Here is a 14,671-nt window from a genome sequence, read left to right as displayed (position 1 = left end):
ATCGGCAGGGCCTAGCGGCAAATAAGTGTCCTGGGCGGTTGTATCTTACCCGCTTGGGAATGGCATTTGCCTGAATACGGAGAATATGATCACGAATTGATGCCGGCGGGCGGAAATCAAACAAACTTCATTCATCGCTATGTTCTGCAACATGAGTTGATTCAGACTTTCAACTTACCAAAGTATGATTGCCGTCGCTGTGGAGCCAGCGGGTTAGGTAACCCTTGTAACTCCTCATCGAAGTTCCATTCTAACTAGAGCTGTTCGGACCAATGTGGATACTGAAGTAGATATCAGGGATAGATGATATGGATGGCAGGGTCTCTATCTTAGAAGTTCACCTCCTCCTTCCTCCGCCTGACAAGGACCTTGGTGGTGGGGTTTGCAAGCATAGAAAACCCAAACTCTAGAGGACTGGTATTCGTGTTTCCCGCCAGCTTGATATCGTACTTGAGCAATAGGTGGCACATGACCAGCTTCACAGTATTGGCGCCGAAGAAGCGGCCAGGACAGGCGTGAATACCGAGGCCGAAACCTAGATGTTCAGGCGAAGTGCTGACTAGCTGGGATGTCTTTTCCCCTTGCTCAGAAGCTTCCCGCAGTCGCAAAAAACGGTATCCATCATAGGTTCGCGGGTTCTTATAGATCTCCGGGTCCCACATTTTTTCCGCATTAACAGCGATGCCAGAATCTTGGGGAAGAACTGTGCCATCCTTGAGGCGGACTTCTTCCATGACTCTGCGGCCTAGACCCACTGCAAAGCACGTTAGTTGAGCCTGCCAAAAGTGGCAAAAAGTGCCCGAGTGATGTGCATTAGAATCGTTGATAAAAGAATGGAACAAACGCACCAGCTGCAACGGGCTTAAGACGCAGAGTTTCCTTGAGAACACTGTCGAGGAGCTTCGTGTTGTAAAGACTCGTAGGTTTCCATTGCCCGTCCCCGAGAACAGACCGGATTTCGTTCCTGAGTGGCTCAAACATCTCTGGGTTCTTGCAAAGATCCATGATGCTCTGAGACATGAGATCGTTACTTGTCAGAATGGCAGAGATGCTAAGGGCCAGCTGCTGATCGGCAGGATCATACTGAACGCCCATTCTTTTCGCTGCCGTCTCGTACCAGTCCAGAGCGTCATGATACTCAAGGTTTGGATCTGCTGCCTTCTGGACACGGCGCTTTTCTAGAATAGGCGCGATGATTTGCCGTGCTTCAATTAGCATCATGCGAACTTCACGACATTCTGGAAGAAACCAATGAATAGTGCGATAGAGAAACACTGGCCAACGCCTCAAGACTTTGGCAGCATTTGTTGCTTTGTTGGTGTAATTCACTGTGATTTTCAGCCAGTCGGGGTTTCGGCACAGCTCTGGGCCAAGAAAAATGACGGAAGACACCCGAGCAACAATTCGAATGATTACGTCGCCAAGAAGAACCTCATGCCAATCTGAAGAGAGGGCAGGGGCTGTCAGAATTCGATGCTGTCGTGCAGGGCTCGTGTTGATGACTGACCTTCGTTATCGGTCAAGATATCACTAAGAGCAGCGTTTGCCTCATCAGACAATGGTTTGTTCAGCTTGGCTAGGATCATGTCTAGGTCAGTAAAAGAAAAATGACTATCGCTGAATCCCCAATACGACATACCGATACCAGCAGGCGTGAGATTCCATTTGATGACATTGTGTAGTATCTCAGTTCCAAGAGCAATGTAAGGCTCGAACCCAGGAATGCCAGCTTGCCAGTACTACAAGAACAGCGCAAAAGTCAATAACCGAGCTCTAATAACAAACTTCATTTAGAGCTTGCCATACCTGGAGTAGAAACTTCGTTGAGTCAAAACGGGCATCATTTCGAACCTCTGGCATGACGCTGTGGTCGAGAATAATGACACCACCGCCAAGACCGGTATTGACTCTGAAAGGCTTCCCACCAAATTCTTTCAAACCCCGGGCCAACATCGCCCTTCCGCTCATAAGATACTCGTTTTTCGAGGCATTGATCACCGGGAATGCAGACAACTTATTCTTACGCAGTGAAACGGTCATCACTGAGGCTACCAATATGATAGCCATTAGAAAGGGCACATAGCCGCTGGTCTCCATCGAGCTTGGGAGCCCGAAGTTGGCTAAGTCGACCCATGATGGCCGGGGAGGACTAAGCGTGGTTTGTGTGTTGGTGTTGAGGTAACTGGACATTGTGGATTGATTGATTGAAGAGCCACTTTCTCACTGTGAAGCTCTAAGAGGCATACGTGGGTGATTGGTTTCAGACTTTGTTAAACTAGCGTGTGCTCTACGCGGGTGGGACGACGAGGACCTAACGATCCCTTCAGCATTCAGCTCACCACATACTTCCACTCATGGCGATTCGCATCTTGGGAACCCAACACGCTACCTTTCGTGTTCGGCTCCGAGCTGCCGGCGCCTTGCCGTCCTTCCGTTTCCCACCGGATCGAGAGGTAAAGTTGACTGGGGTAGTTCGGTCCGAGTGGGCGGAGCCGGGGGTAGCGCGAGGGAGTTCGCGAGTCAACGCACGGTGCTGACAGCCCAGGGATAGCGTCGCGCCGATGTCCCGTTTATGGTTTCATAAAGCAGTTTCCGAAACCTTATGCCACTTGATGCCACCAACCCCTTTGTTCCAGACTTTCCGGGGTTGTGTCCATCTGCCTCTTCGGAGCAGGAAGAACAAGGAACCCTTTGAGTTACGGTAAGCAACTCTGTGGGAAAAGACTTCTGGCTAGACGCTGCGAGGCAGGTGAAATGTTTCTACGAACCACAATCTGCTACTCTCACTCAGGCTTCGCAAGATGGACAAAGGCCTGAGTCGCTCATTCTTGGACCGGCACAGGCCGTCGATGCTGGTGCTGGCATCCCAACTCTCTGCCGCGGCACTAAACGGCTTTGCCAAGTTTTTCGAGACGGGCGAAGACCCAGTACATCCATTCCAAGTTCTATTCGTTCGGTTCCTTATCACGGGTACGGCATGCACCATCTACCTCTGGTTCACGAAAGCTCCAAATTTCCCGTTCGGATCACCAGAATTGAGATGGCTACTAGCTCTGAGGGCAGCGGCCGGTGTTTTTGGAGCCTTTGGTTTCTATTGTAAGATGGATTCTGGCGTCGTAACATGAGTTTTTGGTGAAGTGACCTTTTTTAACACGTCATCTGCTAGTTTCTATCATGTACCTCAAGCTTAGTGAAGCAACGGCCTTGAATTTCCTTGGGCCGCTCACTGCTATGATCTTGATTCGATACCTGGACTATGGAACCTTCGAGGTTATTGATCGGATCGGGGCCTTTGTCGCGCTCGTTGGTGTGATCCTCGTCGTCCAGCCAGACGCGCTATTTGGCTCTAAGCCAACACTTGCAACCGCTGCTCAGTCAATTACCGATGGGACCTCAAAAGGCAGAATGATGGGTTTTGGGTTTGGATTGATTAGTGTGTGTGGTGGAGCAGTAAGTCAACGATGAGTCACTGGTGAGAACCTTTACTGAATATCTCTATAGGTGGCGCTTACGGCGATTCGCTCCATCGGTACACGCGAGCACCCTTTGATGAGTATCATGTACTTTGCTTGGACGATTGTCATTGTTTCTACTGTGGCATTCCTTCTCATGGACAGCGTTCATCTCACAACAACAGCCCTGTCGTGGATAAAGCTGATACCCCTTGGCATCTTCGGCTTTGTAATGGTTAGTATTCGTCCTGTCAAGTATACTGTTCCACGTCCTCGACTAACACCACATGCCCTTGTAGGAACTTCTTCTCACTGCAGGTATAGCCAACGATGTCTCATCAGCTGCTACGATCATGATTTATTCTCAGGTCGGATGGGCGTTGCTACTGGATTGGATTGTATTCCATTCTCAAGTTAACCTGTTGACGTTGATTGGCATAGGTGGTGTTGTAACTAGCTTGATCGTTGTTTCCTCAGCCAAGGAGTGGAAATGGCTACGCAAAGGTCGATATGAAGTGGTGGAACAGGATTTCCTCAATGAAAGAGAGCCGGATGAAGAGATAGTAGAGATGAGACCAAACAGCTCCGTAGCATGATGCATACCTGGAGACTTCAAGAATAGCGATTTAAATGGATTCAAAACATTCTTTCTCAAGATGCGGGCTCACCTTGGTGCAAGTCGACTCGCAACTCGTGTGAGATACTGAGCTCTTCACAAACGTGAAGGTGACAGCTTCCGCTCTTGATGAGATTCGGGCTGCGACATGATAGAAAGCTTCAGTAAAGTGGAGAGATTGTACTTTCACAGCCATTGCAGATTTCTAATTGAAAACAAGAAAAACATTATCTGAAGTTTCTTATGACCTGTGCCACTAGTCTGATGAAAATAGCAACGTTGCTACCCTTGAGAATTGCACCGTTACACAGAGCTCTGATGACAATTTTAGCTAATTACACGGATAAAATGACTTCTTCGATGATCTTCTCAGCGAGATGCATTAGAGAAGTACACTGGGTGACTTCCATAGAAGTTAAACCAATGTGGAATTGTTGATGAATCCAGTCCACCAACTCAATCGAAATGATGGAGTCCAGACCAATCGAGGTCAAATTCTCAGTAAGGGGAAAATCCTCAATTGGCCTCAGCATAAGATGACTGAGAGTGGCACTGATGAAGCGAGCGAGGCTGGCGGCTGTCGCGCTGTCTCGGAGAGTAGCGGGATCCGATCTGGCGAGCGAGATGAATGTTTCGGCCTCATCATTCTCCTTGGTCTCTCCAGAGCTTGCGGCGTTCGCTTTATGGAAATAGTGAGACTGAGCGAAACGAACATCTCTCTTCCAGTTGACACGATTAGATGGGTCAGAAAGAGGCTTCTCAGAGAGACCTCCAAGACAGAAGCTGCTGAACGGCCCTCCAGAGGAGTTGGCCACAGCAATGGCCGCAGAGTCGAGAACATCCTGCTCCTTCAAGAAGAAGAAGCCACCGTTCTTAAAGCCCTCGTAGAGGTCATCCCGCTCGAGAAGGTATCCGACGTCACCAACCACCCCAAGGTCGATAATGGAGGCAGGAAGACCGAGGTGATGACGATACTCAACAAAAGCATCGAGGTAGGTGTTTGCCGCACTGTAGTTGGCTTGGCCATAGTAACCTGTGTGCCCACCACCAGAGCCGAATATGACGAAGAAGTCCAACGGAACGTTCGCGTCCAGAAGTGCTTGATGGACGTTCCAAGTCCCACGGACCCGAGGATCAACCACTCCACTCCACTCCTCCCAAGTCATCTCAGCAGTAGAATTATCCTTGAGGACGAGTGACAGTTGCATCACACCGGCGACGGGCTCAGGAGCTTCGTTGATTGCCTTGAGTACGTCGCCGGGATTGCTAACGTCTCCGGAGATCGTCTTGATGACGGAGCCAGGATAGCTTTCGAGTTCCTTCACGAAAGGCTCATTATCAGCACTTCCAGCGGATCTCGACAGGAACACAAGGTTGCGGGCTCCATGCTCGAGCAACCAAGTGGCCACAGATCGACCAAGGCCGCCGAAACCGCCAATGAGAAGGTATGAGGCATCGTTCCGGAACATAGAAGCTTCCTTAGTTGATGGAATAGCCTTACTGACTTCGGGCTCAGAGAAGCCGAACCAGTACATGCGAGGTATTTGAACTCTGCCGTCCACGATGGCGTAGTCGAAGTCCGCGTCCAACTCTCCGCCTTTGCGACGGTTTGGCAGACTCTGTACAATATTTAATAGAGCTTTGGACATCCCGTTGCCAGATATTGAGATGTCATCGGCCTCGACAAGAGTAATGTCTGCCTTGTTCTCCATGCGAACGGTTCTAGCAGTGCCCTGGATCATGGCTGGCTTGGCATCCTTGCAAGCGCCATGAACGGCAGGGATGACCCAAATGAGCGAACCACTCAAGTTGCATAGGCTGTCGACGAACGGCCGGAAAGTCTTAGAGCTAAGGTCGTAGACTGTGTTTCCAGTGAGATCAAGGAGTGAGATGACCAGAGACCCATCGGAAGGAACTGTGTGCTGGTAAGAGACTTGTGTAGTAAATCCCTCAGACTCAAATTGAGACTTGACGCCGTGAGCAAGCTCAAGTCCTTCCTTCGAATCGTGCGCTAGAATGGTGATATTTGTGCTCTTGTCCATCTCGGTGAGCTTCATTGGCTCAGCGAGTATCAAGCCGGTCGGTGTCTGTGAATGAAAGACGAAGCCAAGGCTATTCAGTCTCTGGCTAATCTTTTCACAATCAGAAGCACCACCGGTTGCCATACCGTCATTGTACACGATCAGTCGGCTTCCAGCAGTCTGAAGTGACTTCAGTTCCGTCAAATCATCAAGTAGGTAGCGATCATCCGACAACAAGGTCGAAAGTGACAAGAGGACAATGTCAGTCGTGTTGCACATGCAAAGTTGCTCGAGATCAACGACCGAGACGCTTCCGCGTTCCAGACTTGCAACTGCCTCGGTGACTTGGTCAACCTGTTCCTCAGAGGTGCATACATAGGTATACTCAGAGTAAAGGCGCTTATGCTGGGTAGGCTGCAGAGCATCTAGAGCAAGACGAGTAATATCGGTTGATCCTGATCCAATCTCCAATACTTTCGAGTCAGGAGACTTGAAGCCGAGGAGAGAAATTACTTCGGTAGTGTCCTTGACAAAATCCGAGTTGGCAGTCCCGACTTCTGCAAGGGAACTTAGCATAGTGATATCCTCTCTCCACTCAAAGGTGCTTCCAAGGAGAACTTCTTCACGCTTGGCGACAGGTAGCTCAGAGTAAGAGAGGCCTTCCAGATACACCGTAGGACGACCTTCATCTGTGTAGATGGCAGCGTTTGCGGTCATGCCTTTAGCATCTTCCTGGATACTGCCGTAAGCTCTCATGCATAGGTCCTGGTTCCCGAGGACACCCAGTCGCGAGATGAAGGTGGGAAGTAGGATGCTATCAAGGCGCCGCTTCTGGCCATGTGTTTGCGCCACGAGGTTAATCTGAAGCATTTGATCCAAAAGTGTCGGATGGGCAGCGTAGTGCGTTGTGTCTTCAAAATCATAAACTGTCGCTGTGGCCTCCCTCTTGACTGTGTTCGCAGTGATCTGCTCAAGACCTTGGAAGGCGGTCTGCCAGTCAATGCCAACGGCCTTGACAGCCTTGTACCAGCCTTCAGCGTCGATCTCACGAGCAAATTCTTGCTCAGCCTGAGCGCTTGCGATTGAGGTCATCTCTGCCTCAGCTCCTGAGCGGATGTAACCGGAGCAGTGCGTGACCCAGGCGTGACCATCGTAGGACATGATCTTGAAGTTGTACCATTGGCCTTCATCACTAAGCTTGTCCTCCGGAATCATGCGCGTGTATAGTTCCATCTTCTTCTCTTTGGGGACTGTCATGCCGGTCACGATTGACATATCCCTAATGGTGTACGCATCTGAGCCGTTGGCTACCTGACGCATGGCCTCTCCAGCGATGGCCATGTAGCCAGCTCCAGGGAAGACGATCTGACCGTTGACGATGTGGTCCATCAACCAAGGAACTTCCTTGAGATCAAGCATGTTTCGCCAGGCAGGCTCAATATCATTGCCCTCAAGAACCCTAGCGCCGAGAAGCACATGTCTGGTATGCTTTCTTTGCTTGTAACGGGAAGGATTGCGAGGCTCATCCATGTAGGTCACATCGTGGAGCCAAGGGTAGGTCGGCAGATCGGTCAAAACTCTGCCCTTGGGGATGATGGTGGACATGTCGACTGGAGCTCCTTGTACGAAGAGCTCACCAGCCAGACGGAGCATGGATAGGTTGGTATCTTCAGCACGGCGGAGGGTGGTGATGTACTCGCAGGAAGACTCAGGCACGCTCCGAAGAATCTCACTGATGGGGCGTTGGAGAGCCGGATGGGGGCCGACCTCAACGAAGAGATTGTTGTTATTGCTCTTCAAGATCGCTCTCATCGCCGTATTGAAAAGTACAGGCTGGACGAAGTTTCGGCGCCAGTAGTTGGCTCCAAAGTCAGCTTCGGTCATCTCAAGACCAGTGACGCTCGAGAAGTGAGGCACGGTTGGAGCCTTAGCATCGACAAGGTATGGCTTCAAGAGCTCCTCGTATGGCCCAGCCAAAGGCTCGATCCAGGGAGAGTGGAAAGATGTCTCCAAGTTCAAAACCTTAGCCTTGACATCGGGATGGCGACGCATGATCTGATCGACGCAGTGTTGAATGCAGACGGGGTCGCCTGACAAAGTGGAGTTGAGATGACTGTTCTCGCAGCCAATAACGACACCTGGAATCAAGAAGGGCTCAACCTCCTTCGGGCCAAGACTGACAGCAGCCATAGTACCAGGCGGGACAGTGCCGTTGACCAAGAGCCAGCCACGGAAGTAGGCAACAGCCATGGCGGCTTCGGCGGTGACACTACCGGCAGCGTACGCAGCAGCAGCCTCTCCTCCAGAGTGGCCAGTAACAGCATCAGGACGAACGCCAAGGCTAGCGAGAACATCGACCAACGCAATCTGAACAGCAGTTGCGCATGGGTGAGAGTATCCCCGCTGGCCAACCCTGCTAGAGTCATCGTCGATAGATAGCTCCTTCTCCAAGGACCAGGTTGGCCTGTGTTCTTCGGGAAGCGACTGGAGCCATAGGTCCAGCTTCTTGATGGAGTCTCGAAACACCTCGTTGCTTTCGATCAGTGACTTGCCCATCCCGGCCCAGTGCACACCCTGTCCAGTAAAGGTCAGAATAAGTCGCCGGGAGGTGGTTGGCTTGCGCTTGAAGCTGCTCGGGTCAAAGACACCCTCCTCATTGGCGATAGCATAGGCTCTGCAGCTGAGGTGATCGCGATGATGGCCCATAGTGTAAGCAAGGTCATCAAGATCAGCGCTCTTAGTCTCAATGTACTGCTTGTGTTGGTCCACCTGCTTTTCGAGAGAAGTCAAGTGCGCAGCGGAGAACAACAAGAGTCGCTGGCCGGGAGAGCGAACGCTGACGCCTGAGTCTGAGCTGATAGAGCTGTTATCATCTTGCAGCTTCTGCCAACCTTCATAAGACTCGAGAATGACCTTCGAATTGTTAGCGGGGGGTTTTCGTAAGGAAAAGCGCAGAGATCTTACATGAGCATTGGAGCCAGCCACACCAAAAGAGTTGACACTGATGCGCTCATCTCTGTCTGTAGGCCAGAAAGTCGGCTCAGTGGGGACCGAAAGTTTGGCCTCATCCCATGGAACTATGCTGATGTTAATGTCTGATAAGCAGGCTGTTTTGGATGAACTCACTCCTTGGATTGGGGTTTTCCATGTAGATATTTGGCGGAATTACTCGATTTTCCAATGCGAGGACTGCCTTGATGACACTCGTCAGGCCTGCCGCACCTTCTGAATGACCGACATTGGGTTTAACCTAGGTATGTTAGAAAACCTCAAGCTTGCCTTGAAAAGATGGTGAACTTACAGCGCCAATCATCACGCCATCATGATCCTTCCAGATTCGAGCGACTGCCGCCACCTCAAGCGGGTCGCCAGTCGGAGTACCAGTGCCATGGCACTCGAAGAAGGCCGTCTTGTTGAATGGTAGACCAGCCTTCTCATAAGTCTTTCGAATCAAGGCCTCCTGCAAGTAAGTGTTCGGACTCATGATGCCGTTGGACCGACCATCGTTGTTGGTGCCGCTTGCTCGAAGAATGGCTCTGACTGGGTTACCGTCTCTGAGAGCATCGCTTAATCTCTTGACGTAGACAGCGTTGACAGCTTCACCGCGGCCATAACCATCGGCAAGAAGATCAAAGGTCTTACATTTGCCGCTTGGAGACAAGACCCCGGTTTCTGTGAAGACAATGGATGTGATGACTGATGTGATGAGGTTGCATCCAAGAGCCATTGCCGACTTGCATGTACCGTTTTGAACAGCTTCAGCAGCCAGGTGTAAAGCAACCATAGATGAAGAGCATCCAGTCTTTACAAGCATACTTGAAGGATGTTAGTCACTGCGAATATTCACTCACACAGGGTATGCTACTAACCTCGGGCCAGTCCAGCCATACTCATATGATACACGGTTAGGCTGTAAGAAGTCGAGGTAGCCAGATCCTCGGTACAGACCAGAAGCGTGGGGGTCCATTGATAAGTCATCTTGCCAATCTGATGAGAAGTTGCCAACATAACAGCCGATCTCTTGGCCGCGCCAGTTGGTCTCGCCGGCATTGTCAAGACATTCTCGCGCAATTTCCAGCAATTGCCTTTGCATGGGGTCCATGCGCTCGATTTCCTTCTCACCACAAGTGAAGTAAGAGGCGTCAAATTTGGTAAGGTCATTATCGGCTTGGGTGAACATGTATGCCTCCTTGTTCTGAACCGTTCCCCACTTTGCAACGGGACTGTAGAAGCCTTCGCTGTTCCATCTCTCTTTAGGGATGGGGATCAGACCGCTTTGCTTATTCATCATCAGGTTCCAGAAGTCTTCCGTGTTCTTCACGCCACCGGGAAGCCTCACGGCCATTCCCACGATGGCGATGGGGTCAGAGGTATCCATCTCGGAGGAAGGCGTGGCGGCGCCCGACTTTGGTGACATTGTCTAAAGTGTGGTAAAAAATTGATGGTAAAAGCCCGCAAACGCCTGCTGAGTGAGAGTTAAATGCCAGCCTAGCAAAGGATATCGTGTAGTTTTGGCTGTGTATTATGATTTGGGTTACAAGGCCGACGAGATTACTTTGACGCTAATGTAGAGATTTTTAACAAGAGATGAACGATGTCGCAATGAATTTGGTCTCGGTACTCCAGAAGACTTCCCCTATGTTGCCAGAATAGTTGAGTCCGAGTTTTGCGAAAGTCTATTGCTCGAATTCCGAGAGCCGCATTGTTTCCGTCTAATGTGATTGGCTGCGAGAATCGACTCGCGAACACCTCATGATGACCCGGTCCCTGCACAACTTGCGGTCCGAGATGCGTCACAACATGAAGTTGAACACTCCGAAAGACACCAGCCAATGGACCAGGCAACTAACTTGGATGGACGAGATCTAATTTCCACATCACAAGTACATGTGGTATCATGTAACGGTCGCGTGAGCAAAGAAATTCCACTGAATGACTTGAGAGATATTCCATCGACGGCTCTACTACAGCACTGCTACGGCTGGCGACTGGCATCACCCATCAGCTCAGTTCCTATACAATTATGGCTTCTACTCTCCCCAACACCATGAAGGCTGTCATCATTGAAGGTCGCGGTAAAGCGGCAATAGCCACATCGCCTATTCCCAAGTTACGTGATGGATATATCCTCGTGAAAACGACTGCAGTCGCTATCAACCCTTCTGACTGGAAGCACATTGACTTCATGTGGGTGGGTAACCCCACTGGTACGCGACCAGGTCTTGAGTACTCCGGCGTTGTTCTCGAGGTCGGCAACGGAGTGGATAAGGATTTCAAAATTGGCGACAGAGTCTTCGGGATTGTGAATGGCTCGTAAGTGACATGTTCTCTCCAGATCACAGAATGACTCTGATTATATTTGCACAGAAATGTGAGACAGAAGGAAGATGGGGCATTTGCAGAGTATCTCATTGCAAAGGCGAGCCTACAGATGAAGATACCTGACCATGTTGATGACACTGAGGCGGCGGCAATCACGTCTGGCCTAGTAGCGGTGGTTAGTGCTCTATTCACACTTGCTCCCAATAGATCATCGCTAAAAATCAGATACAGGGTCAAGGACTCTACCAGTCTCTGGCACTTCCACTCCCCACTAAGCCGTCACCAGAGCCGATTCCTCTTCTCATTTACGGCGGAAGCACGGCGTCAGGAATCATGGGCATTCAGTTCGCCAAGATGTCCAACTGCACGGTCATCGTAACCTGTTCGCCCAAGAACTTCGACTACATGAAGGCCCTGGGAGCAGATTTCTGCGTTGACTACAAAGCAGAGGACTGTTCAGAGCAGGTCAAGGCTTTCACAAAGGGAAGATTGAGGCACGCTTGGGATTGCATTGCGACAGCCCAGTCTGCACGCATATGCGCCGCGGCGATGTCGGTACGAGGCGGGCACTACAGCAGCCTCTTGTACTTGGTTCCCTCCATCGTCAAGAAGATTAATCCAAAGATCGAGTGCTCTACAACCTTGGGTTACACGATCCTAGGAGAGACGATAGAGAAGGAGACGGTCATTGAGCCTAGACTTGACGACTATGAGTTTGGGAAGATGTTCTGGGATGTGAGTGAAAAGCTACTGCAGGAGGACAAGTTTAAGCCTGCCAGGCAAATTGTAAATGAAGGCGGCGATGGCTTAGAAGGTGTTCTTCATGGCATACAGTACCTGAAGCAAGGAAACGTGAGTGCTGGAAAGCTCGTCTACACGATTGCTTCATGAGAAGATACACGTAGCTTCAATTTCAGACTTCTTTATGGCCAATCATGTAGTATCATAAGGAAGATGCATCGATCTCAGAAGCCAAGTCCCGACACGGAGTATCCCAAGTCTGGACATTTTGGTGGCCTTCATTGTCCGCACTGAGTTCAACAAGTCTCCGAGGCATGAGCTGCGCGAGAGTCAGTGGTCGAACAGGGCGGCGATGAATGACTCGCGCATTAAACCACCTGAAGTAACTTTCGCTGAGTCCTGGCACAGGCCTGCCAAAATCCGACCCCGTGCGGTCCGTCAACTCGGGAACGATGAAGCCACTCACATATCAGTGTTGCTCCGGATTCGGGGGTCTTTAAGAAGTAGGGCAAGGCTCAAATAATCCGAAATGAAGAAGCGAGCCTAGAATGTATGGGAGGTTCAAGACAGCAGCCCCGAGTGACTACTATCTTTAATCCAGGCCCCGACACAGAATCATAGTGCAACAGGCCGTGGTTTTGTCCCCCTCCGCTTAGATGAAGGCGTCGACAACAGAGTAGAAAGCATACATTTCACTATCAAAAGTGTTCATGTTCAATTGAATCAAACAAACATCGTTTTAATCTCGTAAGGTATTTCATTGAATGAAGGAAATAAGCGGGAATGATTCGCAAGATAGAAGTCGACGTGGGAGGGTGATACCGGAAAACTACGATGCACGTATTAGCTACAGTTGTACCAGCTCATTAACGCCATACTTGATCAAAACCCGTCACTATGTTACTCCTTACATTCGACATTTATAGGGAAAAAGAGGCTACCGAGATATTGGAACAGAACCGTACTAATGAAGATTGTGTGAAATTTAGTTCACTTAGTAATGAGTTGGTTTAGTGATGAAATTGCGACTCAGTCGTCGCTGTCCGAGGCACACAGAAGGGGTTCCGCGTGATTCAGTGACCTCCGCGCCGGACCGATGGTCCCCCTCTCCACTCCACATGAGTGACAGATTGACAGCTCCGGTACTGTAGAAATGTCGGGCTTATGGTTCCTCATGGACTAGTTGCCCCAGTTGTGATCCAAGAACGCCGCAGTATAATCTGCCACATCAAAGACGTCGTCATAATTCAGAGTCAACCAGCATCAGATGGCAGAATGGCGGCCGTGGAAGCCTTCAACGAAACGAGAGACAGTACGGACAGGATTGTCACAGATTGTGGATTTGCGGGCTACTATGAAAACGTCCACTCACGACAGAAATTGCTCATCGTCCAGCTGATCATAAAATCATTTCAAAAATTGCGATGCGATATTGCGCGTACGAAACCGGGCCAGAAGCTGAGACCGATCAAATGCACCGCCAACGTACAGAAACAGCTCGACTTCTGCTATGAAATGCTTTCAGATGCAGGACTTGTGCGCCAAGAAGGAGATTCGTTCATCAGGACAGCCACACCCACACCACCTGGAAATCCAAAAGATGCTCTTCAACATATTCTCAATGACTTTCCGACATACACATCTCTGAACAAGCTTGTGGCTCACGCGGGTAACAACCTCGCCGAGATTTATGTGGGACGTACCGATGGCGTCCGATCGATTTTCGGGTCCCCAGAAGGGCGCAAGTATCTGGAAGATATCTATGGCGCAGCGCATCCGAGCAAGGCCTTTCACAAGCTCATGGAAGACTTCATGACCCGCTTCACAAAGGCCGTCACCATCCCTCACGGTTCTCAACTCAAGATCCTGGAGCTTGGTGCTGGAACAGGGGGCACAGCCAAATGGCTTGCCCCGTTGCTCGCTAAATCGGGAGTCCCTGTCGAGTACACCTTCACCGATCTGGCACACGGCTTCATTGCTCAGGCTGCGCGGAAGTTCCAAGACTACCCCTTTATGAACTATCGAACACAGGACATCGAGAAGCCACCACCTGTAGATCTCGCGCACACCCAGGACATAGTCATTGCTGTAAACGCAGTTCACGCCACCCCCGACATGGTAAAGTCACTTACCAATACGCGCCGATTCTTACGACCTGGCGGGTTTGCACTGGTGATGGAGGTGCAGGAGCGTTTGTGCTGGGCTGACTTTGTGTTTGGGCTGTTTGAGGGATGGTGGTTGTTCAGCGACGGGAGAAAGCATGCGACGGCTGACGAGACGGTATGGCGGGATGCTTTCAAGGCATCTGGGTTCGATCATATTGATTGGACTAGGGGGAAATTGAGGGATTCCGGCCTTCAGAGAGTTTTCCTGGCGACGGTGGCCGAATAACGTAGCTCGTGGTTGTAGTTCTTGGGACACCGCCTGTAACTTCGGTTTCGGTTGCACATGACGAATCTTCCTCTTCATGTATGGTACACCAAGTCTGACGAGATCAGATCACGCCACTTGATAGCCGA

At 50.5% G+C, this 14,671-nt stretch overlaps 5 protein-coding genes across 5 annotated transcripts; 3 read left to right on the top strand and 2 right to left on the bottom strand.

Annotated features, from left to right (window-relative positions):
• Nucleotides 1-329: 329 nt before the first annotated feature.
• HER10_EVM0010902 (cytochrome P450) lies at nt 330-2,190 on the bottom strand (the record flags this gene model as incomplete). The annotated part of the gene is made up of 5 exons (XM_035480347.1): nt 330-754; nt 849-1,442; nt 1,508-1,576; nt 1,640-1,739; nt 1,807-2,190. The coding sequence occupies 5 exons, from the start codon at nt 2,188-2,190 to the stop codon at nt 330-332; spliced, it is 1,572 nt and encodes a 523-aa protein (XP_035338879.1).
• A 611-nt stretch (nt 2,191-2,801) lies between these two features.
• HER10_EVM0009398 (uncharacterized protein) lies at nt 2,802-4,048 on the top strand (the record flags this gene model as incomplete). Its single annotated transcript, XM_035478887.1, has 4 exons — nt 2,802-3,096; nt 3,167-3,450; nt 3,502-3,687; nt 3,752-4,048. 4 exons carry the CDS (start codon nt 2,802-2,804, stop codon nt 4,046-4,048), a joined length of 1,062 nt encoding a protein of 353 aa, XP_035338737.1.
• Nucleotides 4,049-4,403: 355 nt separating this feature from the next.
• HER10_EVM0000360 (polyketide synthase) lies at nt 4,404-10,506 on the bottom strand (the record flags this gene model as incomplete). The annotated part of the gene is made up of 6 exons (XM_035470145.1): nt 4,404-5,252; nt 5,289-9,002; nt 9,054-9,166; nt 9,216-9,339; nt 9,391-9,904; nt 9,959-10,506. The coding sequence occupies 6 exons, from the start codon at nt 10,504-10,506 to the stop codon at nt 4,404-4,406; spliced, it is 5,862 nt and encodes a 1,953-aa protein (XP_035337906.1).
• A 606-nt stretch (nt 10,507-11,112) lies between these two features.
• HER10_EVM0006725 (TOXD protein) lies at nt 11,113-12,302 on the top strand (the record flags this gene model as incomplete). Its single annotated transcript, XM_035476303.1, has 3 exons — nt 11,113-11,402; nt 11,457-11,586; nt 11,643-12,302. 3 exons carry the CDS (start codon nt 11,113-11,115, stop codon nt 12,300-12,302), a joined length of 1,080 nt encoding a protein of 359 aa, XP_035338481.1.
• A 1,014-nt stretch (nt 12,303-13,316) lies between these two features.
• HER10_EVM0005131 (polyketide synthase) lies at nt 13,317-14,543 on the top strand (the record flags this gene model as incomplete). Its single annotated transcript, XM_035474755.1, has 1 exon — nt 13,317-14,543. The coding sequence occupies one exon, from the start codon at nt 13,317-13,319 to the stop codon at nt 14,541-14,543; it is 1,227 nt and encodes a 408-aa protein (XP_035338320.1).
• Nucleotides 14,544-14,671: the final 128 nt, after the last annotated feature.

The sequence above is a fragment of the Colletotrichum scovillei genome, assembly GCF_011075155.1.
Source record: "Colletotrichum scovillei strain TJNH1 chromosome Unknown Contig00001, whole genome shotgun sequence".
In the NCBI taxonomy this organism is placed as follows: domain Eukaryota; kingdom Fungi; phylum Ascomycota; class Sordariomycetes; order Glomerellales; family Glomerellaceae; genus Colletotrichum; species Colletotrichum scovillei.
This window is presented reverse-complemented; position numbering and strand designations above follow the sequence as displayed.